The sequence below is a fragment of the Passer domesticus genome, chromosome 19 (assembly GCF_036417665.1).
Source record: "Passer domesticus isolate bPasDom1 chromosome 19, bPasDom1.hap1, whole genome shotgun sequence".
NCBI classification, from domain to species: Eukaryota; Metazoa; Chordata; class Aves; order Passeriformes; family Passeridae; genus Passer; species Passer domesticus.
In genome coordinates, this window is record NC_087492.1 from 12866662 (window position 1) to 12892321 (window position 25660).

A 25660-nucleotide genomic window follows, 5' to 3' on the forward strand; every position below is an offset into this window, starting at 1 on the left:
TCTGAAATTATATGTGCTGTGTCCTTCTGTGGCTCAGGTCAGTGAGCAGATGCTTGCGACACAGGTCTGGCTGGAATGGCACATTCCACATACTGTATTTATCCAAGATCCACTGTCAGGGAGCAGGGGTTGGTGCATCAAGCCCTGCCTGCCCACCTCTCTCAGGAAACCTCAGACGTGCAGGCAATCCAGGGTGGATTTAGAGTGGATATTAGGAAAAAAATATTTCCTGTGAGGGTGGTGAAGTCTGAGCACAAATTGCCCGGAAAAGTTGTGGCTGCCTCATCCCTGAAATACTCCGGGCCAGGCTGGACAGGGCTTTGAGCAACTTGTTCTTGTGGAAGGTGTCTGTGGTATAGTGGAAGGGGAGTGGAATGAAGTGAGTTTTAAGGTCTCTACCAACACAGATCATTCTAGGATTTGATGATTCTTTGATTTTTAAGGACTACATGACAAGAAGGTGTGTAAATCCCACCATACCCAAACTCATATCTGTTCTCTCTCATATTTGTTGTTTGTATCTCCTCTCCTGCTGGATCACAGCTTGGAGCAGGCTTTCCTGGGGCTGTTTCTCAGCTCGGCACTTGGCTCAGTGCCTTGGCTTGCATTGTGCTGAGCTGAGTGCCTGTTGCTATAATTTTACCTGTTTGTGTCCCTTAATCTGTGTTTGTTCCCTTGAAAGTGCAGGGAGATCCATTAAAGCAGAGGCACTGGGTAAATACTGCCTGCTCCTCACTCCACCAGCACCTGGGATCAGTGATTAACTCCAGGTAAACAGAGCCGACTGCCAGCCAACCCTTGGCCACAGCAAGGGGGGACAGGGGACCCACAGTGCTCCTCCCCAGGTGTGTGGGGGATGTAAAAGCTGGGGTTGTCAGGACCCTGCTAGAGCAGGATGGTGGCATAGAGCGGAAGCTCTGGTGCCTGGTGGCCATTGGACGTGTCTTGCTGATGGTCTGCCATGGGCGGGATCAGTCACCAGCACTATAAATAGGGCTGGCAGTGAATCCGCCCTGGGGAATCAACCACTGAACCCTGGAGCAAGAAACAGACGGTGGCGTAGGCTGGGTGGAGGAGGTGCCTAGGAGGAGGCGTGGTGCCAGTGTTCTGTACTCGGGAGCCCAGCATGTGCTCGATGCCAATGCAGTGTCTGTAGGGCTTCAGCTCAACCGGGACACAGATCACAGTGTGGGGTCAGATCCATAAGGATTCCCCAGTAGGTAGCAGGAATGGCAGGAACTCAGGTGGGACTACCGGGACCGTTCCTGGAGCCTCCGGTTGGGCCCTGCCCCGTCTCCGACTCTGACTCTGACTCAGAGGACGCAGCTGTGGGTGGCACAGGACCCAATGCTGCAGCACAGAACTACTCCCAGGTCATCCACAGTGGCCACTTCATGGTGTCGTGCCCGCACAGCGACTCACTGCCCCGGCGACGGCACCACCGTGCTGAGCCCGAGCTGGCTGATCCCCGGAGTATTGACCCGACCCTCACCCGGCTCTTTGAGTGCATGAGCCTGGAGTACAGGTGAGTCCCAGAGCCTTTGTGTGTCTTACGGACCCCCAGATAGCTGGAAGCAGGAGGCTAGCTGAGCCCCGTTCCCCAGCCAGCAATTTGTTTCCATCTGACCTTCTCCTCCTCTTCTCCATGGGCTGTGAGGTGTCATATGCTCAGAAATTGCCATCCTGGAAAGTTTCAGGGAGAAAGAGCTGGTACCAGGCTGTTGGCTGTGGAGCCAAGTGAGAAGCTTCTCTGTTCCACGTGTAGCTTGACTCTCCTCCATTTTCCCATGAGATCTGGTGTCACTGTGCCCAGCTGTATTTCCTCTGTGGAGCAGCAGTGACCCTGTGGACAGCTAATACTCAGTTCTTTGGCAATCCAGCTCAGAGCAGGCGTCCTGCCTTCTGTCCTTGACTCTGTCCCCATGTCCTGAGGTTACTCCATGACATGCAGTAGCACTTGGGATTGGATGGCTGCATGGGTTTTGTCCAAGGTCTCCTGAAAGCTTTCCTCCTTCTCTCCTGAAAAATCAGATGGGTGCTTGCATTGTTCCCCTGCCACACAAATTGCCAAAGCCCAGTGACAGCTCTTTGGTGACAACAGGACAGACTGCAATGTGTCTGTTATGGCCACAGTCCACATTCTTGGAGGCAGCTCCCCTCCTTTGCCAAGCCCCAAGGTTTTGAGTTCTCTCCAGCATGGCATCAGCATGACTTGCTCTGCTGGAGTCAATGCCAAACTGCTTGTATAGCTCTCCCAAAATGTCCAAATGTGAAAACCTAGATGATGATATTCTACCACGTGAAAGCAAAACCTCAGCAAAGCAGCCTTGAAGAGGTGTCCATTACCTCATCCAGTGGCTGAGCTCTCAGGTTTGCCTTGGAGTCCTTGAATGCTTGATGCAATAGGGAATGTGATCACTGCCAGGACATCCTTGGGGATGCTGGGCACAGAGACAGCACTTCAAGGGCAGCAGTTCCCACATAGCTGTGTACATCTGACCCATCACCATATCCCAGGATCATCCCAGTTTGCCAGCAGCCAGCACAGCACAGCTCTGCTCCAAGGGGCTGGGGAAGGCAGTGCTCTCTGGGAGCACAGGGAGCCTCAGCATGGGGTGACCCAGGTGAAGGATCATGCTTCCTGGTTGGGCAGGCCACCCCTGAGTGGCACAAACAGGGGTCATACAGACACTGGTGACCTTGCTGTCTTTTCCCTCCCAGCCCCATTCTTTCCCTGCAGCTTTGAGGCTGGAGAAACCGACACTGTCACATCAGGGTGCTCGAACCATAGACTCATGAGGTGCAAGGCAGATTCAGTGTGCCCCTGGACTCTGGAGCACCCATGCAGAGTGGAAATGGACAGGGTACAAGGGCTTTGACAGTTGGAGTACTGTGTGTGACTGGGGGCTGGCCATTCCATTGCAGTCAGGGTTCCATTGTTCCAGTTCTCCTTACTCTCTGGGCTCTCAGTGCTTCATTTCCTCCCTGCACTGAGCATGGCAGTGCAAATACTGGCTCCTATGTAATGGGACACTCACCTAAGCCTTGTCCAGCCTGGCTTTGGACACTTCCAGGGATGGGGCAGCCACAGCTTCTCTGGGCAACCTGTGCTGGGCTCTTACCACCCTCACACGAAATATTTTTTTCCTAATATCCCATCTAGTCCTGTCCTCTGACATTGTGAAATCATTCCCCCTTTTCCTGTCAGTCTAGGCCCTTGACCAAAATCCCTCTCCAGATCTCTTGGATCCTCTTTAAGCACTGGGGGGGCTCTAAGGTCTCCCCGGAACCTCCTCTTCAGGCTGGACAACCCCAGCTCTCTTTGCCTTTCTTTTGCTAATACATTTTTGACACTTGTAGGCAGCAGCTGGAGAAGGGTATCGGGGTGGGAAAATGGAGTTAAGTGTTTTTGGTGAGTTTCTACATTTAGTGTTGCCTCATTTGATACTTCGCTGCATCACTTGTCATTTCACACCTCCCCTCCCAGCCAGGTTCCCAGGTGCAGCACAGCCTCAGTTGGGGTCACCAGCCCAATATCTTCCAGCCCTCAGGAGAGTACCCACAGTTAAGCTCAGACTAACTTCCAAGTTATTCTAGTTAGTTAACTAACCAAGGAGAAACCATTGTAAGCTGGCACCTGGGAGGCACCTGTGGAGTTCCTCATACAACCCTCATGCAGGGCAGGGCTAGATCCAAAGCCAGGTCAGGTTGCTCAGGGCCATCACTTTGACAGGTGGATCCCTAGGATGTGACCCCACCAATTGTCCAGCCTGCTCAGGGCTGCCCTTCTCCCACAGGGAATTGCTGTCTGTGGCTCTAGTTTGGAGTTTACCTGTTCCAATTCTTATGTCTGTTTCCCCCTGGCCTTTCTTAGTGCATGTTTGAGAACTGTCTGGCTCTGTCTCCTCCTTAGGGCAGCTGATGGCAGTAATTCTCTCTTCACCTTCTTGAGGCTGAACAAACCCATCCCTCACAGTCCTCTTCTATCACATATATTAGTCCCCAGCCACCTTGATATCCTTCTCCAGGATCACTCCAGTTTGTAAACCTCCTTCTCTGTCCATTGGACACAATGTCCAGACTAGGCCATAGCAGTGTGGAGCAGAGGGGAAAACTATCCTGTCCCCTAGTGAGCTGCGACTGCTGCAGCCACCCATCCTTTGCTGTCTGGGCTCATACCATTTCAAAGGTAACTCACTAAACTTTCCCTAAATATTTTTAAATGGCTACAGCTGGAATTCTTCCCCTCTCCAGCATTCCTCCTCTGCATTTCACAGACATTATAGCAGTCCTGTCTCAGCCTAAGCAATCATTCTGGGGATATGACTTATCTTCCTTCCATGGGCAGGGCTGTGCATCACCCCTCACTGGTAAAGAAGTGCTCTCTCCACATCAAGGTTTGCTTTCTGCAGTAATTTGTTTCCTCAGATCCCCCAAAGAGAGGCAACTCCCCTCTATGAGGTCTTCCTCCTAAGGCTAGGATGAAGCAGTTCCTTCTTACCTATATTCCTGGAGCAGCTTCCTGCTTAATGATCCTTTCTCACTCCTTCTCCTGCAACATCCTGCATTCCTTGAATCCTTCCCTAGAATGTTGTTTCTCCCTACAGCCCACCTGGCTGCATATCATTACCCAAAAAGCTGAGGGTAGAGCTGAGCTCCTACAGGAGCTGCTGACATTCTGGCCTTAGCACAAGAAAGCTCATCCTCTCCATCACCACAGTGTGGCCGGCACAGTGTTGTGGCTGGGCTCACACCCCCTGCTGTGACTTACTGTTGGGAATCACTGACCTGGGGAACATCCTCCTGAAGGAAGGAAAACTGGGATTGGGAGACATGAACTGCAGTCACTCGTGGTCTTACCTGGCAACATTTGTCTTGTGCTCCAGAGAGGAGATTTGACAAGCAGGGACATCAGACTGGGAAGTAACTTGGAGTATACACTCAGCCTCTTTTGTGATTTAAAACAAGGTATCTTGTGTGCCAATTCCCTACTAATTCATCCTCTTTTCAGCCTGTGTCTCCCCTGGGAGAAGTGGAACTGCTGCTATTGATTCTGTAATTCACAGTGCCTTAAATGCTCACACAGGGGTAGTGAACACCAGGCAGAGACTCCAGGGATGTGCTCACTAGGGTTCATAATTCAACCCTATTTTTTTCTTGCAGAAGATCTCCATTCTTAGGGGGGGTCTGATGAGCGGGAAAGGCTTGTGCTTGGGCTAAACACACCCATGCTGCACTGTGGCTCTCCTATAATTTGTGTCAGGGATTTGCACTTCTTTCTTCTGCCATTTCCTAAGGTTTTGAGGTTGATCCTGTTCAAGGGTTGTGCAGAGGGGCTGGACTGGTGTGCAGGTGCAGCCCTGCATCTCTCCAGATCACTCCTCTCTTCATACAGCAGCTCCTCTTGCCGCTGATAAAGAGGAAAGTACCCATGTTGCCATGAAATCAGGGACTGCAACACCTGAAACTGCTGGATAGGTAAATGAGTCACAGACCAAACAAGGTACTGCTGGACCCATGCCAGTGTTGGACCCAGGCTGAGCCCTGTTGCCACCTCACCCTACCCCACAAACACCCTGTAGCCAGTGGCAGAATCTGTGTCCCCCTCCTTCTGATAGCATAGGGCAGTAGGACCCCCAACCTGTTTGGGGCACCCTATAACCTTCCCACGGTTCAATGTGAAGTTTGCATCCATCTCCCCAAGGGAGATAATTGCAGGGAAGGGCGGGGCCCTTTCCGAGGCATAGCAGGGAGCAAAGATCAGCCTGTTAAGCCCCAAAACTGAAAGGATCATGAAGGGGGAAAAAAGCATTTGGTAGTAAAACTCAAAGGCATCTTCTACCTCCAGGCCCACAGCAACTCCTAGCCATGGCCCACTGGCCTCACACGAGGCCAAGGTGTGTCCGACAGGCTCAGGCTGCTCTTTTCAGCTGGCTCTGATTGAGGAACATGGCCTTGACCAGCATGATCTGGCCATGTGCCAGGAATCCTGTCTCTTCCATTGGCTCCTCCACTTGGCACCATCTTGCTGTTTGCCATGTGCTCCTGGGGAAAGTTCAAAATCCTAGTGATAGCAGAGTGGTCAGTGTCAGCCTTAACTCTCTGCAGGCTGGAGTCACAGGTCCTTCTCCAGCCCCTGGGGCCATATGTCAGTCTGGGTCTCTCTTGGGGAGACCATCCTCATCCACTCCTGCACCTGCTCCTAGACACATCCCTACATTAGGTTCTGGAATTGTGGGGGTCCCCAGTCTTCTCCCTCTGCCAGAGGCAGATTTCAAGGCAGGTCAAAACAGAACTCACCAAAATCATTATTTGAGAACACTTAGAGGTTTGACCAGCTTTAATGAACAAGTCATGCACCATTCATTCCTAGCACCTGCCTGGGGACATGGCCGGGCAGCACCTGGAGGGGCTGGGAACAGGGGATACAGCACCCTGACACCAGCACAGCTTCCACCTTTCCTGCTGCACGCATGTACCAAGGAAAAGTGGGAGTCAAAGCAGCACTAAGATATTTAGGGTACAAACTATCTGCTGGAGAGGGACATGGCTTCCTAGGCAGGAATGCCATGCCGCCTGCAGCCAGCTCTCAAAGGACCCCTCGAGAACATGGGATTGCTCCAAGGCCACGCCATGTTGTTGGGAGAGCTGGAGATGTGAAATGGACCCCAAAGTAAGACAGAGGGACCCTGGCCTCCCCCGCAGAGCTCCTTGGGCAGCTGGACCCTCAGGACCTCCTCGGGGGTTACACATGAGGGGCTGTGTTCCTTGGCTGGATGGAAACAAGACAAGGAGTGAAAGGAGGCTTCCTGCAATGCAGGTTCCATCAGGGACATCACCACCATCACCATCACTACGATGAGCTGCAGAACAAACACATCTGCCTCTGGGAACCAGGAAATGGGAAGCAGGGAGCCCAGCTTGGGCCTGTTTGCAGGGATTGGTGTGGAGAAAAGCCCAGGGCAGCTCTGACTGAGGGCAGGGCTGGTGTCACTATGTGTCTGTCTTGGAGCACAGGCAAGTGTCCCTTAACATCCTGAACATCCTCCAGTGTTGTCCTGCCTTCCCAGACCCTCCACAAGGGCTGCCCTTGACTGTCCCAGCTGAAGGCAGCATTTCCAAGCCTTGCCTGGTGTTAAAGGAAGGGTCAGAATTACCTGCCCAAACAATGTGATGAGGCAAGAGGCACTACAGTACATGTCACCACATATCTCACCTGGGCAGGAAACTGACCTTCCTGTTCCCCAGGGCCAGGACACAGTCAGCTTGGTCAGGAGCAGCAGGATCCCACCTTGAAGCTGGGGTTCAAATATTAAGGAATCAATGCCACCATGCATTGTACTTTAATCCAAGGGTTTGAGAAGCCTTCTGTGGGAGTGCGAAGCTCAGGGTTTAGGTCTGTGCTGCTCCCAGGGTATGCAGGAGCTTGGAATGCTCCAGTGGGTGCTCCCACAGGTGCCTAGCAAGCACTTGCAGCAGAGTCACATGGCTATACCTGCTCCTGACCTGCCACCAGGTAGGTGGCCCCTGGACATCTTTCAAGGTGGTACCCCTCAGCCTCCCCTTTGCTTGGTGTTTCAGTGGGAAGCTAGTATCTCCAAAGTGGAAGAATTTCAAGGGGCTGCGGCTGCTTTGCTGGGATAAAATTCGACTCAACAATGTGATCTGGAGAGCATGGTACATCCAATGTGAGTATGGGTGCCAGACCCCACTCTGTCTGCCAGATGCCAGGCTGTGCCAGTGGGATGGGGCTGGCACTGGAAAGACTGTGTACAGGTGCAGAGATAGGGATGGGGCATGGATACAGCCAGCTGTATTCTCCCCTGTGCAGATGTGGAACGGAGGAAAAACCCTGTGTGCGGCTTCATCACCCCTCTGGAGGGCATGGAGGCTGATGAGCACCGAAAACCAGAGGTAGGGCAGGGTCCCTTGCAGCTCTCTGGGGCAGCACCAAGGTTTGTGTGGCACAGTGGGGATCTGGGGATACATTGCATTTCATTGGTTTGCTGGAAAAGGTGTTTCTGATATGACACAAGGAAAGCAGCCCTGACTGTGGAGTGCTGGGGCCAGAGAGCTCAGCCATGACCCTCTGTCCTGCCCCCCAGGCTGTCGTGCTGGAGGGCAACTACTGGAAACGCCGCATTGAGGTGGTGATGAGGGAGTACCACAAATGGAGGATCTACTATAAGAAGCGGGTGAGTGGCTCTGCCCATGCTGCTCCCTGTCCTGTGGCAGTGCCAGCAGTAGGATGGAATAGTGTGACCAGCCTGGAGGCATGGCTGACAGGGCAGGACATGACAGGCTTTTGCCAGCATGGGAGGGGGATGCTGGCTGGCCCCCTGAGCTCTCCCTGCCTGGGGGATGACCTAGGCTGTCTTCTCCTTCCAGCTTCGAAAATCCACACGGGAGGGAGGAATCTCCAGTCCAAAGCGGGTGAGTCTGCTGAGAAAGGGTGGGAAGAGGGAGAAAGGGGAGCATAGTTTGGACACCTGCACTGGGCAGAAGGGCAAAGAAAAGCCCCAGGGCATGATAAGCCCATTGGAATGAGATGATAAGCATCTAGGATGCTGGATTCACCCTCTGGAAGTAGCAATGTGCCAGACATTAATGTTTGGAGGGACCAAACACTGCAGGGAGCATGGAAGCTGCTGTGGGAGCAGCCAGGGAGCCAGAGATGGACCCGACCCATGAAAGGCGTCCACTCGGCTCCGTTGCTCTACCTCATGTAGGCCGAGGATGTGTGGAAGCCAACGGAGAAATGGTGCAACCAACTCTTCTGCAACGTAGTGCCCATGCTGCTTGGGGATGAGGAGGAGGACCGCGGGAGCAGGCAGCATTTTGATTTGGACACCTTCCTTTCGGACATATCTGACACCCTCTTCACCATGACACAGATGCCTAGCACCCACCAGGTTCTCCCCGAAGATGGTAGGTGCTGCAGACCATGCTTCAGCAGGATGTGGAGGAGGAATCCAGATGTTGTGTCTTGGCTTACCCCCCGAGAGCTGCCAGCCATGTCCCTTTGGGCAGGCAGGGTCCCCTGGCATGTGCCCTGATGGGGCAGGGGGAAGGGATATTCCTGTTCTGCCCAAACAGGAGCCACCAGGGGAGAGGGTGCTTGAGGAGTGTTTGGACAGGGTGGGATCATCCCGTTCTCCTGTGGTTCCCTATGCACAAGCATGCTGAGGGCTGAGCTCCCCAGGGACCACCAGCACCATGAAGGACTTTGCACCAGCCCTGAGGGCAGGTCCTGCTTCCATGGCCACTCTTTGCTGTCCCTACCTGGCCATGTCTCTTTGGCATCTGCAGCTCTAGCCAGGTCCTGTGCCAAGAATCAGCCTTTCAGTGGGGTTCCTAGGAACTTGATGAGGCCCTAGAGATGCTGATGGACAGTAGTGGGATGGGATGGGATGGGATGGGATGGGATGGGATGGGATGGGATGGGATGGGATGGGATGGGATGGGATGGCCCTGGCTCTCCTCAGGGTAGGCACTTATCTCCCTGCCCAGGGCAGAGAGCAGTGATACAGGGTGATTCTGGAGTGACACAGAGGTGTGGCAGCCAGGTAGGTGTCAGGGCAGTGGTGGGAGCAGCCCTCCAGGTGGGTCACAGGGATGCAGTGGCTGGGCTTTGATGTTCCAGCTCTGCCCTCTTCCAGCGTATGTTGGGAATGCTGACATGATACAGCCGGATTTGGCACCCCTGCAGCCCAGCCTGGATGACATGGACATATCAGGTAAGAGGCAGCCTGGATGCAGTACCACATCCCACCCAGCCCTGCACACTGTGACTGCCTAAAATAGGGGGGTCACAGATTTGGCCTGGCAGTAGTAGGAATTTCTGAGACAAGCCAAGAGCACTGGACATCTAATAGCCTGGGAAAAGCAGCATGGATGGGCAGGGGCTGAAGGCAGAGCCTTGTTGTGCCTGCCTGCCCCTGGAAAGAGCCACAGAAGGTCAGGAAGGGCTTGGCCAGGAGGTGTGGGAGGGGATTTCTACAAAAAGAGGTTATTTCCAGGAGTGCTAAAGGCCCTCATTTTGGCTGCAGACAGAGGAAGGACAATCGTCCCCCAGAGGAAGAGGAAACCTCAAGAGAGTAGGTTCTTCTGAGTCCCCTCCTCACCCCACTGCCCAGCCAGCCTGGGTGGTTGGCTTGGAGCTGGGACCCTGCACAGGGCTGTGCTACATCCCCTGCGGACAAGTCACTGTCCCTACCAGGCTGCCCAAAGACAAATCTGGCCCTGGTTTCCAGCTGTGGGAATACCAGCAAGTGGGCAGTAGCAAACTGCTCCATGCTGCCATGCAGGCCCTGAGCTGTGAATGTCCATGCAGTCAGATGGGACATGTCCTGGTCGCAGCAGTGTCCCCAAATGCCAGGGCAAGGCACTGTTGGGGACCAGCTTTGCCCTCGAACATGTCAGAGCTGGTAGCCTGTGTACATTGTGCAGGGTGGAAGCCTGCTGGCTACACAGCTATAGTTAGTGGCCTTGGGCAGCACCAGCATCTCCCTGTGTGAGTAGCCTGGATCTCCATGGCCCGTCTCAACTTCCTCCAGGAGGAGGAAAAAAGGGTACTTGCACCATATGGCTGTGGGGTGTTGCAAGACCAGATGCTGGCATGGAGCAGTCTGGGCACTTTATGTGCCAGGGCAGATGGTGGCATGGGTGCCCTTGGGATGGATGCTTTTGCAATAGATGAGGTGGGAAGACTCCTGCCAGCACCCTCTCAACTCATTCCAACCAGAGATCCTATCAGAGTGAGGCATCCTGGGAAGAAAGTCTGTTGCCATGTCTGATGCTTCACCTTCTGTCCCCTGGTGCCCAAGTGGGCATCAGTTCCTAGAAGGTGTGACAGCTCCAAGTGGGTCAAATTGTCACTTGGTAAGTGTTCCTTATCCTGAGAGTTGCTGTATGCTGTCACAGCAGCAGCTCCAACAGCTCTCTGAGGGCCCAGCATGGCCTCATGCTCAGCAGGAGATGGCAGGAGCACGGTGGTTCCTTTCTGAATCAATATATCAGCTAGGTTGGCTTTTTTCCTGGGAAAAGGCCTTTTGCTTCAGGGTGCTTCTTAGCAATGGGATGGGTCTTACTACAGACCACAACATCACAAGGAAACATCCCTTCCTGCTCTGACCATGTCCAGTGCCTCAGCCCAGTGACACTGCTGAGGCTGGGGAGGGTCCCCAGTCTAGCTGGGGCTCCTGGTCTGCCAGGCTGGTGTGCCCTGAGACAGAGCAGCATCCCATGGGGTTCTTGGAGACCTGATGGTGGGAGTTTTGTCCTGGATGGAACAGCTCCCTGGGTGATAAGGTGTTACATTTGAGCACTGTGTGTGCCATGTACCTCTGGGACTGTGGGGAGAGTAGGGAGAGGAGATTGGGGTGCTGGGTGCCAGCCAACCCAATTATGTCCCAAAAGGTCACTTATTCAGCAGGGCACGCAACTTTGGAGCAAGGATCACCCAGCAGCCTCATGCAGAGCTACAGAGAGCAGGCATGTGGGGTAGGCACCATGGGGTCACAGAGCTGTTTTTGTGTGGGGTGGTGTGGCAGAGCTCAGTGCCTGTCAGTCAGTGCCTGCAAACCAATCCCCAAATGAGGAAGCATCTTGTGTGTGCGGCGGGTGCTGGAGTGCGGTGTGAGACAGATGGACAAGTCCTGATGGCAGAGGCGAGGGACCAGTGCAGCCCTGTGCCCTGCTGGCACTGTGCTCCAGGTAGGATTGGTGCTGGGCACTGGGGCTGGGCTGTCCGTCCCAAGGGGTGGCAATGCCCTGCTGCACTGCAGGGCTCTCCTGAAAGCCTGGGACAAGTGCTGAAGGGGCTTTGGGTTGGGAAGGCCCAATCACATTGGAGACCATCCCCAAATTTGAGCAGGATACCAAAGGTGTGGTTTGCTGACCATGCAGGCTCTTCTCCCTTGAGCAGGCTGTGCCCTGGCCATGCCGCACTGCCTCGAATGTAACAGGGCGATACAACACTGAGGAGAAGCGTGGGCAAGAGCTATGGGGTGAGGAAGGGGCAGGAGAAAGGGAGAACAAGGCTCCCAGGGACTGCCAGCCACCTTCCATCCCTGTAGCACAGTGAGAGGCACAAGAGGGTCTAACAGGCATGGTGAGAGGCACAATCAGATCTGGCAGGCTGGGTACCACAAATTCCTTTAAATACCTGCAGAGCTTCAGCGCTGGTGGCAGGGACATGCTGGTGTGAGCATGGCTGAGGTGGGGGCAATGTGGGGCTGGACTGCATCCCAGGAAGGTCAAGCTCCTGCCTGGCAGCACTGTGGCACACACAAAATGCTGGCCTTTGGAGGGGCAGGGATGGCCCTGACATTCTGTCAGGGATTCACCATGGCTGTGGCAGGGGTAAGGGGCACTCTGAGAGCTGACTGGGACATCTCAGCAGTGGCTCTGTCCTGTCTCACATCAGTGTTCCCCTCAGATGGCAGCGCATGGTGTGCTGCAACCATCACCATGCCCAGTCCTCTGGTATCCCACAGTGGCATGTTTGCTCCTCTGGTGTAGATTCTGCAAGGTCTTAGGCTTCTGTGGGTCCCAGGCAGGGCACCCCAGCTGCTGGAGCCTGGACCACAGACGGTGCCCAGAGCATGGCTGTGTACACAAGGTGGGCAGAACTAGCAGCAGGGCCTGGAGCTGGCACTGCCAGTGCCAGCCAAGGGCTGGAGAGCACAGCTGGGTGCTTCCCAGAAGAGGTGCAAGTGCCTGTCCCCAGTGGCTGCTCAGGCACTGCACCTGTGCCAGGGGCTGCTAGGCAGCAAACGTAGTGAACCTTCCTACTCCATCCTACAGGGAAGCATCCAGCACTGCCATCCATGCCCCACAGTCATCCTCTCCATGAAAAACCCTCCCTGTGGTGATGCCAGAACCAGCATTAACACAGGCACTGAGCCAAGGCATTCATGGGGCTGAAGTGCCCAGGGAGACAGCTGCTGAAAATGTGGGGCCCGCCCTTTTGTGCTGTGGTGTCTGGGCCTGCGGAAGGACCAGGGATGTGGGAAGGAGAGAGGAAGGGAGTGGGAGTCGCGGCAGGGTCACGCGGCTCGGCTTCAGGAAGGCCATGGGATGTGGTTAGCCACAGGCTGCACGCACAGCAGCACTGGAGTGGGCAGCACAGAACTTGTTGGCCATGGGTGAAAATGTGCTGGAGCTGCCCTGGCCCCAAAAAGTGCAGATTGCCAGTAGCAGGGTATGGTTCCACCCCTCATGCCCCAGGGTGTCCCCCTCCTCTCCGGGCAGGTCACTTATGCCACTGTGTCTCTACTTGGCTCTGTAGAAATCTTCACCAGCCACCGGCCACCCCCATCTCAGACACAACCGGGCTACCAGGATCCATCCTGCTTCTCGCCCATGGCTGAGCCCCTGTTCAGCAGTGGGGGGTCCCTGATGGGTGCTCGAGGTCTGCCTGTGAGTCCTGAGGCCCCACTCCTACCTGGCACCCTCCCCCAGGTGAGTGGAATCCCAACCTTCAGCCTTTGTCTTACTGGTGGTGTACCAGTCACCTACCCTGACCCTGCCATGTCTTCTGCAGCCCAGTGGTGCCTCCCAGCTCAGCCTCCACACCGCCTTCCTGGGGTCTGAGCTGCCCCTGGCCCCCCTGCCCCCCGAGCCCCCCGACATGGCACCCAGCAGCCTCAGCCCCCAGCTCCGACGCAAGCCCACACTGCAGTACGACTTCCCTGGCAAGTGCCTCAGCCTGGAGCCACCAGCACCCCACTATGTCCCCCCCATTCCATCTCCCCCGGCACCACTACTGAGCCTGGAACCCCCCTTCTCCCCCACCTCAGCCCCCCACTCTAAGTTCCCCTACAGCAGTTCACCTGACCCCTCGCTTGCCACCCACCCTCCCTCCCCTCTCTCAAGCCCTTGCTTTGCCCCCTATGTCCCAGGGCTGGGCTATGCCACAGGCATGGGGCCCCAGGGGTACTCCAGCCCTGCTGTCTCCCAGCTCCTGCCCCCTTCCCTGCCGGGCAACCCCAGGTTTACCCCCACCAAGGGGCCACCCCAGGGTGAGGGTGGGCGGCCCAAGGTGAAGCCCAGTGGCACCAAGGCAAGGAGGCTGCCAGGACATCCCCTGTCCCACCTGCCTGAGTCCAACCCCTGCCCCAGCCAGCTCCTGACCACAGGTAACAGGGTTGGGGGGCTGTTGGGGTACACAGGAGTGAGGTGGGGAGCATGCTGTTGTGGGGATCAGAGTGGGAACCCCATTTTTCCCTGGGGTTGGGACACAGCGAATACTGGGCAGGGCACATGGCAGTCCCTATAGTGGGGTAGTTCCAAACCCAGGGGTGAAGCCATGCCTGAGGGACCAGCCCTGGATTCAGTGGCCTCAGAGGGAAATGCAGCCCAGCCCCAGGATTTGGTAACAGGCACTGCTGGGAAGTTTCTGTGTCCCTAGTCTGGTCTCTATGGCCCTGTTGGTACAAGAGGCTGGGGGGGGGGGGGTTACTGGTGTCCTGCCTGATATGCTGCCTGTGGGTGTGATGGGACAGGTCCCTTGGGCACAGTTATGGTCCTCTGCTCGCTTGAGGGCGGCTGGGGCTCCCTGCCTGCCTGAAGCTCCTGAGAACTCCCCTGTGAGGAGAACAGACTCCTCCTCCAGCGGTGCATCCCTGTTCTCTGGGGCAATCCAGTAGAGAAGGGGCTGCAGCAGTTCTGGTGCAGGGAGGGGCTAGCTGTCTCCTGGAGCAGGGAAGGAGAGCAAGGATCAAAGCCCCAAGAGCCCCACAGCAGTGCCCATCTGCTCCCTGCCCCTCAGCTAAGCAGGACCTGGCGCTGGATACCCCTTGCCCGATAGGTGCAGGACTCATGCCCACGACCCCTGTCTCTGTGGTAAGCACTCAACAAACCCCCAGGTTGGGAATTGCTTCTCCTGGCCTCTGGGGAAGGGGTGGAGATGGGCTCTGGGCATCATATTTTGGTGTGGGCTGGACAGAAATGGAGGGAAGGAGGGGCCATGTGGCTGGGTGGCTGGGGACGGCAGGAGTTGCCTGGGTTTCTTCTCCTGTGAAACAACCAAGGCAGAGGTAAGAGACATCCTGCTTGCAGGGCCCCTTTTCTGGTGCACTGTGGCTGCCCCTGCAGATGGTGGCAGGGGCTGCACATCCTGTGCAGCCTGGTGTGTGTGGGGTGCTGATCTCCCAACTCCCCTTCCTCTGTCTTTTCCCAGCAGCAGAGCACTGTCTCCAAAGTCCCTGCCACCTTCCTCTCCAGAACGGCCCAGATGAGCCCAGGTCTGGCTCCTGGCTCCAGCCCTTCGCAAATGTTGCTGCACACAGTGGGCAGGCAGCTGGGCCCCCTGCAAGTCCCCAAGGCAGAGCAGCTTTCCCCCACCTCAGCTTGTGGTGAGTCTGGAGCACCCCAAGGAGCTCCACAGGGCACTGGGGCTCCTGCAGAGAGCTCGGACCAAGCACTGGAACTTTTATTTTGGCTACAATCCTGGCTCTTTCTATTTATCCTGCTGAGCATGGAGGGCTCCTTCTGTGCCCCTTCACCTGCTTCTTTCTCCAGCAGCAAAAGCAGAAATAGGGAAAGACAAAAATGGAGCAAAATGTCGGACTGTGGTTTTGAAACCCTGGAGCTTGGTTTTGGAGCAAGAAGCATCCGCTTTCACCCACAGTAACCAGCGCAGCTGCTGGAAACCAGGCTCTGGTGTTGTTCCCAGTTCATTTTGGTGCTGCATACCACAACTTCGCTGCCCTCGCAACTCTTTTCCATGCAATTTCCACCCCAAGAAATGCTGGGAATTTAAAATCTCAAATCCCAGATGTTATCATTTCTGAACAGCTGTAAAATGAGAGGGACTTGGGATAATGTGTGCTTGGAGGCTGAAGTGGAGCATCCCCATCAGCTGAGTGGGGTGGCTTGTCCTGGGCTGGGGGCAGCACTGTGGGATGCCCCTCTCTGCCCGTCCCAGGTGCTGAGATGTCACCTTGTCATGAGTGCTGTTGCTATCCCTCTCTTCATAGCAGCACCTTCCCTTTTTCAGGCAGTGAATGGCCCAAGCCCAGCCAGGCTTCCCCAGGATCCACTGCAAGGCAGGGCACTAGCATCTCCCTGCACCAGCCCCTGTCCCGTCCAGGAAGGCCTGAGTCCACCAAGGTATGGCAGGAGCTGCCAACTTCATATGCACCCCCCTTTCCTCCTCCCCCCAAGACACCATCCACCCTCACTTCAAGCTTTGGGCCAGCCTGTTCCCAGTGGGGCTGGTAGCCCACGGCTGTCCCTGCTGCTGGGAGGTGCCTGATGGCGCTGACCTGCAGCTGGAGAGCCGCCGCATCACACACATCTCCGCTGAGCAGAAGAGACGCTTCAACATCAAGCTTGGCTTCACCACACTGCATAGCTTGGTGAGCACACTGAGTGCTCAGCCCAGCATCAAGGTGAGCACCCAGGGCCAGCCCTGGGCATGGAGGGACACGGCACATCACCCAGAGACACTGCATGCCTGCTGTGACCCACAGCACAGAGCTCCTCTCCTGCGCCCCAGCCTGTGGTGCAGAAGGTTGGAGCACACAGCAGGCACACAGTGTGGCTGTGCAAGGGTGGTCTGGGCCCCCTTCCTCTCTCACCCCATGGCTCCTCAGGTCAGCAAGGCCACCACCCTGCAGAAGACAGCCGAGTATATCTGCAAGCTGCAGCAGGAGCGGGCAGCTCTGCAGGATGAGGCACAGCGTCTGCGGGAGCAGATCGAGGAGCTCAATGGCTCCATCAAGTAAGGAGGCTGTGGCTGGGGGAGATGGGGGAGCACTGCCTGCTTTGGGGTAGCCAGGCAGGGCAAGAAGCAATGCCAGGATAGCAGCAGGACATGACAGGTCTCCCTGGAGCACCTCCCATCTGACAATCCCTCCTCAAACCCTCTCTGTGGGAGGGGTGATGCTCAAGAGGCAGGACAAAGTAGGGCCAGGTCCCACACCTGCCCTGGGGAGGGGGTCATTGGCTGGCAACTCCTGCTGAGCTTCCATAGCTCCCAGCCTCCCGAACATGGCCCCACAATACTGGCTTGTACCCCACAGCCTGTGCCAGGAGCAGCTGCCAGCCACAGGGGTGCCCATCACACGGCAGCGCTTCGACCACATGCGCAGAATGTTTGATGAGTATGTTCGCTCCTCCACACTGCAAAACTGGAAGTTCTGGATCGTATCCTTTGGGGCCACTGCCTGCTGCTCCATCTCACCCTCCACCAGGCACCAGGTGCTCTGGTTCATCTGCTGCTCTGGGTCTTTGAGGTCCCTCAAGCTCGGGAGGTTTTGGGGAGATGTTTCCCAGCCACAGTCACATGATGGGAACATGCTGATATTCTGTGGTTAGGAGGGATATTCTGCTCCAAGGGATCAAAACCAGTTGGATAAATGGTCCTCAGGGAGAAGGGAAGTGGAGCTAAGCTTATGGAGGGAATTGCTCCTGATTACATGGGAACTTGCTCTGAGAGGCAGCAGCCATGGATTAGGAAAGGTCCAGACACAAAGCTGTGGACATGATGGCTTGGTCTTGGTGGCTGCATGCCATACCCTGGAAACACAGGGATGGCAAGGATCAAGGGCCAAGAAACCTATGGGCAAAGGGCTGGATCTGCTCCTCTGTGAGCATGGATTAGACACACTGGGACTCACTGGCAGAGCCTGTGAGGTCTGTGAAATCCCAAGTGGCAGAGTGATGAAAGGCACTGCTGCCCATGGTCCTATCCAGCACAGGGCATCCGGACAAGGCAGAGGTGACTTCTGATGCAGAGCTGGGGAGCTTCTTCCTCAGGACAGGGGGTATTGTAAAGCCAAGATGGGCTCTAGCACATGCTTGTGGTGGAGGGATGTCTGTGGGTTACTGCCTGCACAAAATCTGCAGGCTGGAAGTAATAGGAGAGCTTATGGGACACACTGGTGTCCTGCCTTGTCCATGAGCACTTTGCTAGCTGGCTCCCTGACCTGCTCTGGAGGACGTGTTGTGTCTCAGCAACCTTTTCTGGCAGCCCCAGCCATGAAAAACCCCAGGGGTTTTGAATCTCTCCCACTGCCTACCCAGGTGACACTTAGACCATCACCCCAGCAGTCTAGGCTAGTGCCAGGTGTGGTGCTGCGCTGGGAAGGAAGTCAGCAGGTCTGTCCCATGGCCTGTCCTGCTGTTCCAGCAGTTCTGCTCCATGTCCAGACAAGAAAGTCTGTCCTGCTGCCATAGGAAGGTCATGCCCACACCTGGGAGGAGTGAGACCATTGTCATAGCCAAGCTGGTCCTTAACTCCTCTGATCCCACCAGTTCAGTATCATCATTCGGCCCCTCTTCGAGTCTTTCAATGGAATGGTGTCCACAGCCAGCATGGAGAGCCTCACTCAAACATCCCTCGCTTGGCTGGACCAGCATTGCTCCCTCCCAGCACTTCGGCCAAGTAGGTGGACCTGTGCCTGGCTGTGGCACCCTGAGCAAGTTGGGTAGGCATGGACTCCTCAGTCCATGAAAGGCACCCTCGAAAGGCAGAGGGGAAAAGGACAGGGGTGTCCTGGGGGACGGAAAGGCTGATCTGTGGGAAGTCCTGCGGCTCCTGCTCAGTGATTTCCCGTGCTCCTGTCACATCCACGCCCCGGCTGAGCCGGAAGTGCCCCAACCCCGTGTCCTGGCAGGGCAGGCTCAGCCCTCCCCAAAGCCCCTCGGGGTGGGTTTCCTTCCACCGCGTCTGCTGGGGCTGTGGAAGCAACCAGTCCCACCATTCCGGGGACTGGAGCAGGGCCGTGCAGCGCCGTCTTCCCCAGGATGGGTCACGCCTTCCAGCCCCCTGTCCGCTATCCCCGCAGCCGTCTTGAGTTCCCTGCGGCAGCTGAGCATCTCCACCTCCATCCTCAGCGACCCGGCCCGTGTCCCCGAGCAGGCGGCGCGGGCAGTGGCGGCGCTGGGACGCCCCGGCGGCGCTGGGACGCCCTCCATCTGACTGCTCCAGGGACTCCGGGGTGTCCCACGGGCACCGGCGTGGGGAGTCGGGACTGCATGAGGGCTGTCCCGCGCCTGTTCCCCTGCAATAAAGGTCTTGCTGTGCCACAGCCTCCGCGTGGTTCTTCAGCCCCGGCACCGCTTTGGCACGGCCGGGAAGGGCCGGGACCTGAGGGGGGTGACACCGAAAGGCGTGAAAGCCGGGACTGGGACGGGAGCCAGGGGCTGGGGGGAATGGGGGAAACCGAGGTTGGGGGCAAGTGAAGGAAGAGGCTGTGGGGGAGTGAAGGGAGGTGCGGACAGAGGCTGGCGAAGGCAGGGGGTGGGGTTAAGGTAAGAGCTGGCGGGAGGTGATGGCCGGGGTTTGCGGGAGCAGGGGCTGTAGGGGAGCCGGGGTTGGGGAGCATGAGGGCAGGGGGATGGGGTTGGGACGGGGACCTAGAAGCTGTATGATAGGGCACGGGCTGGGGTGCTCAGGTGCTGGGGGAGTGCGTTAGAAGAGGGTCTGGGGGGGTTTACGGGGCTTGTGGGAGGGAGGGGCTGAGAGCAGGGGCTAGGAAGGGGTCAGGAGTGTCCGTTGCTGAATGGGGGGACGGCCGGGGCGGGGGGTGCAGTACCACCGCCAGAGGCCGCCCTGCGCGTATTACCGGGGTCGCGTATGCGCACACGGAAGTTCCCCCGCTCCTGGTACCGGCCGCTGACGCGGCGGCGGGAACATGGAGGCGGCAGCAGTGCTGGGTGGGTCGGTGCTGCCGGGCGCTCTCATCGTCCTCATCCTTGTCCTGCTGCTGGCGGTCGCGCTGCTCCGCTCTGCTCCGCGGGAGATCCCCACCGCCCCGCAGGACGGTGAGTACCGTGCGGACACTGGGGCACCGGGCAGCGCGGAGCGTAGCTGAACCGTACCCACCGACCCCTCTGCTCCCGCAGAACCCAGGGCGAACGGGCACGCCAGGCCGGAGGAGCCACGGAAGGCGAAGCAGGCGGCGAGAGCTCGCAGGGAGAAGCGACACCAGCACAGCTTCGCACACCAGCTGCTGGTGGCTGCCCTCAAGGTACCGCGTTTGCACGGGGCCGGTGCCTTCCCGGTGCTGATGCCAGTGTGCTCCTCGGTATCGGTGTCCCCCCTCGATATTGGTGCCCCGCCGGTGCCCCGTCCGCCCCCGGTGCCGTTGTCCTGCCGGGGTCGGTGCAGGTGTGCCTCTCGATGCTCGTGCCCTGCCTGTGCCGGTGTCCTTCTTCCCCCCCCCGCCCGGTGCTGGTGTTCTACTGCTCCTCCCCATCCCCTCCCCGCATCCTCCGGGGGCTCTCTGTGACCACTCTCTCTCTGCAGGGCCACAGCAGCCCAGTCACCTGCCTGGACTTCAGCAGCAACGGCAAGTACCTGGCATCATGCTCCGAGGACCGCACAGTGCGGTTGTGGAGCACCCGGGACCTGGCAGGACGGGAGCACCGCTGCCTGCGCGCCAACATGGGGCTGGACCATGCCGAGCTCGTCCGCCTCAGCCCCGACTCACGGTATGGCCAGACCTTGTACTGGCACCAGGATGTCATGCAGAGCTGCCAGTCTCATGGCCAAGCTGTGGTGGGATCAGTGGTGTTGCTCTGGGATGGGTGGAGGCAGCGTCTCTCACTGGATCATCATGATATCACTGATCCATGGCTTTTCCTGAGAGCAGCTGGAACTTAATCACAGAATCACAGTAGTTCGAGTTGGAGGGGACCTCTGGAGATCATCTAGTTCAGCTCCTGGTGGGTTAATGTGGTTTTCAGGGTAAATATCCCTGCACCCAGGTTGCTGCCCCTATGGAAGGTACCTGCTGAGGTCAATGCCAGCTGACTCTGCAGCTAGAATGTGCTGCTGAGTCTCTCCAGTGGTCAGGGGAGCTCTTGCTGGGTGGGAAATTTGGTGGAAGAATGTGTTTTGGCTTTTTGAAGTGGTCTCTTTTAGAAAGAGAGGAAGGGATTTTATTTCCTGGTGTGGATAATAAATTTCAATCTTTTTCATTCAGTGTTGCAGTTGAGCCAACACAGGGAGAGAACTTGGCCCTTGTAAATATTGTTACCTGGCACCATATCCCTCTTCCCAGGTGCCTCTGAGTGACCTGGGCTGAGCTGGGGCTCAGAGCCTGTCCTTCCACAGGGCTTTCATTGTCTGGCTGGCCAGTGCTGAGACTATTCGTGTCTATAAGATGACCAAGAAGGATGATGGCAGCTTCACCTTCACTGCGACTTCTGGGGACTTCCCAAAAAAGCACAAGGCTCCTGTCATTAACATAGGGATTGCAGAGACAGGTATGGAAATGAGCTGCTCACCTCTCCAGATCAGCTTTGATTTCGTTGTGAAGCTGCTGGATTCAAAGTGTTGGAGTTTTTGGCATTCTCAGGGTTGTGTACAGCACCAGTACTGAACTCTGTAGTCTATTAGTTTATGGGGTTTTTTTGACTTAATTTGCTACCAACTGAATCAAAAGGTATTGTTTTCACACTAATAATATCCCTGTAACCAGCTCCCCGATATGCACAGTTTCTTAAATTACATTTTCAGCGATGCTGTTGCAGAGGTCTGGTCTCAATATTGAGAGGATTGCTGTTCTCTGAGCTGCCAGTCCCTCTTTAATCAGTCAGAAATCTCTCTAGTGAGTTAATATAGTCTGTCTTGAACTTCTGGGATCATCTAGAACAGAGGTGGAGGTGGGTGGGTGGAAATTACATTTTAGTAACGACGGCTTGATGGATTAATGTGTCAGGTATGTGCCAGTGGCAGTTGGAAGCAGGTGGATGTGAGTTCAACTCTGTAATAGGAGAGCAGGGAAAATGTTAACTGAAACTGGAGCTGTGAAAGCGAAAACTTAAACCTGCAACAAGTAGCTGGAAGGTAAACAGGCAACTCCCTGCCTGGGCTGAGGTGGAAAAGGGGAAGTGGGAACAGGCAGGAGTCCAGCATGGGCACAACCAGCGATCATGGATCATGGTGTTGTGGCTGGGATTCAGTTGCCTGCCTGCAATCCACAGCTTGAAAGGTGCTTATCCTTAAGCTGATTTTGGGCATGCACATCAGGTGGAGTGTTTGTTCCTGTTTGTGGTACAGCCCAGTGGGCCTGCACATGGGGCTCCCAGCTCTGCTTGTGGTGCTCAAGGTCCCGAATACAGGGCACACATGGGCTCAGTGTCTGCTGCCTGCACAGGACCCAGGGGAGTACTGAGGCATAACCAGGAGCTGAGTCTTCTGATATTGATCTTTACTCTGTTCTAGGAGACTGATACTCCTTGGATTTTGGTGCTGCTGCTGGTTTTCTCCAGCTGCAGGGAGAGGTTATCCTGGGGCTTCATTGAGTTGGTGGTAATGTTAGATCTGGAAGCTCTCCTGATCTTTGCCTTTTTTTCCCCAGGGAAGTTTATCATGACAGCTTCCAGTGACACCACCATCCTGATCTGGAGCCCAAAGGGTGAAGTCCTGGCCAGCATTAACACCAACCAGATGAACAATGCCTATGCCACAGTGTCACCCTGTGGGAGGTGAGTGACAGGCAGGATTCCTGGCTGCTCCTTTGCACAGGATAGCATCAGTTTCAGACCATTGGGAGTTAGTTGTTATTGTAATGCAATTTTCTGAGGGTTCCACAGTTTAAAAAGGTATTTTGGCCTCCCCGGAGATGGAGCTGATGTGGAGTCAGGCACTCTTGTGTTGCCATCCTGCCTCAGCACTGCTGTTCTGGTAACCTGAGAACAGCTTTGGCCTCAGGTAGCTGGGGTGGGATAGAGCAAATGCCCTATGCAAATAAAACAGCATTTTGAACTTGTCTGTGACCTCTTAAAGGTTAATTATAAAAATAAAGGTTTTATTTCTGGGAGATCTGTTTTTCGGGAAGATCACTTGCTGGTGTAGGTTGATTTGCCTTGCTCCTGGTGTCAGGAGGTTGGGGATCAAAAGCATTTAGCTCTTCTGCTTTGACTGGAGAGTTTCTCATTCCTGAGTTGTTCTGGTGCCCTTCCTTAGTGTTCATTTTACCAGCCAGGTTTCAGGGAAAAGTGGAAATTCAGCTGACCAGACTTGAGTGCAGGAGGCAGGACAGGTTTGCAGAGCTGTGGCTGTGCCTTGCTCAGGTTCTCTGTAAGAGGCAACCTGTGTCTCTCCTTATTCCTTCACACAGGTTTGTGGCATCCTGTGGCTTTACCCCCGATGTGAAGGTGTGGGAGGTGTGTTTTAGCAAGAATGGAGACTTCAGGGAGGTGACCAGAGCTTTTGAGTTGAAAGACCACACTGCTGGTGTACAATCATTTTCCTTCTCCAACGACTCAAGGAGGTATGTGTGTGTTACCTGCTCTGAGTTACCCTAATAGCATGTGAGCTCATTTCTTCCAGGGTTCACCAGCTGCACCACTGAGCTGCAGGGGGTAAAATGCTGCTCTGGGGAGCCAAATCTGGCTCGTGCCACCTGTATATTCCCTGCTCATAGGAATCTCATTTGGTTTAACGAGACCAAGTGCTGATGCTGCACCTGGATCAGTGTGGAGGCAGATAGGCATGCCAAACCTCCCCCTTGGAGAGGTACCCCTTGAATGGGCTGTGACAAGATCTTCTCAAACCCTCCTGGTTTGAGAAATCCTCCTTGGTCATGGTGAGTTCCCAGCATGCTTTGGAACCCCGTGTAGATTTGTTGGGACCGATTGGTTTTTCCCTTTTGTACCATCTCCACTTTTCCCCATAAAAATCCCTGCTTCTGCCCTGTTCAGGGGGGAGCTGTTGTCCCTGGCCTCCTTTGCAGGGTGCTGGAATAAAGGAACTCTGTGGAATAACTACACAGTGCTCCTGTCTCTTTGTCCCTGTGTTGGCCAGGGTACACCTTGCAAGGCAGAGCTGAAATCACTGAGAGCTGAAATCACTGCTCGGAGCTGAGCTGCCTGCCCCTTGCTGAGGTTACCTGAAGGACTGCCTGAGACCCCCAGCAAGTTGTCTCTTGTGGCACCTCTCTCTGGGAAGGTTGTGGCATCCAGGTCAAGCCATCAGACTCCCGACTTGGCCACCCAAACAGATCAGGGCAACCCCTGGTATCAATCCAAGCTGGGGATGAACAGACTGAAAGCAGCGTGCGGGTGCTGGTGAGTGAGAGGTGGACATGACCCAGCCCAGAAATTCCCCTGGGTTGATCCCACAGTGTGAGGCTAACAAGGGAGAGTGGAATTCTGCCCCTCTTCCCCACTCAGGTGAGACCCCACTGGCAGAGCTGCCTCCAGCTCCCCAGCACAGGAAGGACTTGGAGCTGCTGGAGTGAGTCTAGAGGAGACACCAACATGAGGGATGGAGCAGCTCTGGTATGAGGAAAGGCTGAGAGAATTGGAATTGCTCAGCCTGAAAAATAGAAGGCTTCAGGTTATGTAATTGTGGCTTTCTAGGAGCTGAAAGGAACTGACAAGAAAGATGGGAGAGAGATTTACAGGGGCCTGGAGTGACAAGATAAAGGGGAAGGGTTTCAGACTGATAGAGAGTGGGTTATGTGGGATATTAGGAATAAAGACTTGGTTGTGAGGGTGGTGAGGCCCTGGCACAAGTTGTCCAGAGAAGATGTGGCTGCCCCATCCCTTGAAGCATTCAAGTCTGTGTTGGAAGGAGCAGCCTGGTCTAGTGGTAGGCTTTTTTGCTTTGGAAAGAGAACACAGGCTGTATCACCCTTCCCAAGAAATCTCTCTCCACAGAGGATTCCTGGTTCATGGGCAGGGCAGGGTAAGAAGTGCCACCCTTTTTCTCTATGCTCTCTTGGCTGCAGGATGGCAACTGTGTCAAAGGACGGCACATGGAAGTTCTGGGACACAGATGTGGAGTACAAGAAGCAGCAGGACCCATACCTGCTTCTGACAGGGCAGTGTGCAGTGCTGGAACCATGCCGCATTGCCCTGTCCCCTGACAGCCGCACGGTCGCTGTGGCAGGCAGCACAGACATTGTGGTGTACAACACACGGCGCGGCGAGGAGGAGGAGCGTTTTCTTGGCGTGCACAGCCACTGTATCACAGACCTTGCGTTTGACACCACTGGCCGCTATGTCGTGTCCTGTGGGGACCGTGTTATCCGTGTCTTCCACAACACTGCTGGGCACCGTGCTGTGGTGGAGGAGATGGAAGCCATGCTGAAAAAAACTGGGAACAAAGCCACGCAGGAGAGGCTGGAGCAGCAGATCTCCAGCGCTCGCAAAGCGTTGGCTGCCATCTATGGCAAGAAGCACTAAGCTACCTGTACAGCAGGAGGCAACTGTGCTCTGGTTTGGGGATGGTTTTCTTTTTTTTTTTTTTTTTAAGTAAACTGTGAGCAACAGTAATAAAAGAGTGCCTGGGTCCTTCCTTGTGTGCTCTGTGATGGGTGGGACAGGGCTGGCGACAGTGGCATCTCCCAGCGTCACACTCTTGTGTTGTTTTCCCCCCGGGCTTAGATCATCAGAATCCTATGAAACTGATTGCTAAGGCATGCCTACGAGTTCTCCTGAGCTTAGAAATGGGAGTTGTGTGGATTTGGGGTAGGTTTTTTGGTTGTTTGTTTGTTTTTTCCCCAAGAGAGCTGCCAAAGCTCAATGTTGATGCTAAACGGTGGGGATTCTGCTGCATGGAACGGGGCAGTGCTGTAACGATGCAGCATTCCCCCGGCCCTGGGTCTCAGGGTGATCTCACGGTGGTGCGCAGCGGGCCCTGCCCCGAAGGAAGATGGCGGTGCACCGTCGCCGCCTCTGCGCGTCGTTTCCG

At 55.7% G+C, this 25660-nt stretch overlaps 2 protein-coding genes across 6 annotated transcripts; both read left to right on the forward strand.

Annotated features, from left to right (window-relative positions):
• The first annotated feature begins 1028 nt into the window (after positions 1-1028).
• On the forward strand, positions 1029-19078 carry MLXIPL (MLX interacting protein like). Of its 5 annotated transcripts, none has more exons than XM_064394657.1 (17): positions 1029-1525; positions 7582-7688; positions 7832-7914; positions 8106-8195; positions 8389-8433; positions 8730-8928; positions 9660-9737; positions 13292-13464; positions 13547-14141; positions 14774-14847; positions 15185-15359; positions 16004-16116; positions 16317-16397; positions 16602-16729; positions 17031-17154; positions 18265-18394; positions 18798-19075. In XM_064394657.1, exons 1-17 carry the CDS (start codon positions 1230-1232, stop codon positions 18929-18931), a joined length of 2625 nt encoding a protein of 874 aa, XP_064250727.1. In that variant the 5' UTR covers positions 1029-1229; the 3' UTR covers positions 18932-19075. The 5 variants fall into 5 exon arrangements, with proteins under 5 accessions (XP_064250727.1, XP_064250724.1, XP_064250725.1 ...); XM_064394654.1 differs by having other exon boundaries at positions 16278-16397; positions 18798-19073; XM_064394655.1 differs by having other exon boundaries at positions 15188-15359; positions 16278-16397; positions 18798-19073.
• Positions 19079-19482: 404 nt separating this feature from the next.
• On the forward strand, positions 19483-25260 carry TBL2 (transducin beta like 2). The gene is made up of 7 exons (XM_064394416.1): positions 19483-19776; positions 19858-19982; positions 20261-20445; positions 21071-21222; positions 22320-22446; positions 23082-23234; positions 24696-25260. The coding sequence occupies exons 1-7, from the start codon at positions 19647-19649 to the stop codon at positions 25150-25152; spliced, it is 1329 nt and encodes a 442-aa protein (XP_064250486.1). The 5' UTR covers positions 19483-19646; the 3' UTR covers positions 25153-25260.
• The last annotated feature ends 400 nt before the right edge of the window (positions 25261-25660 follow it).

Coding starts and splice junctions, on each gene's coding strand:
- TBL2 (XM_064394416.1), top strand. CDS start 19,647: ATGGAGGCGGCAGCAGTGCTGGGTGGGTCGGTGCTGCCGGGCGCTCTC. Junction 19,983..20,260: donor TGCTGGTGGCTGCCCTCAAG/GTACCGCGTTTG, acceptor CTCTCTCTGCAG/GGCCACAGCAGCCCAGTCAC. Junction 20,446..21,070: donor CGCCTCAGCCCCGACTCACG/GTATGGCCAGAC, acceptor GTCCTTCCACAG/GGCTTTCATTGTCTGGCTGG.
- MLXIPL (XM_064394654.1), top strand. CDS start 1,230: ATGGCAGGAACTCAGGTGGGACTACCGGGACCGTTCCTGGAGCCTCCG. Junction 8,196..8,388: donor GGATCTACTATAAGAAGCGG/GTGAGTGGCTCT, acceptor TTCTCCTTCCAG/CTTCGAAAATCCACACGGGA. Junction 16,398..16,601: donor GTGCTCAGCCCAGCATCAAG/GTGAGCACCCAG, acceptor ATGGCTCCTCAG/GTCAGCAAGGCCACCACCCT.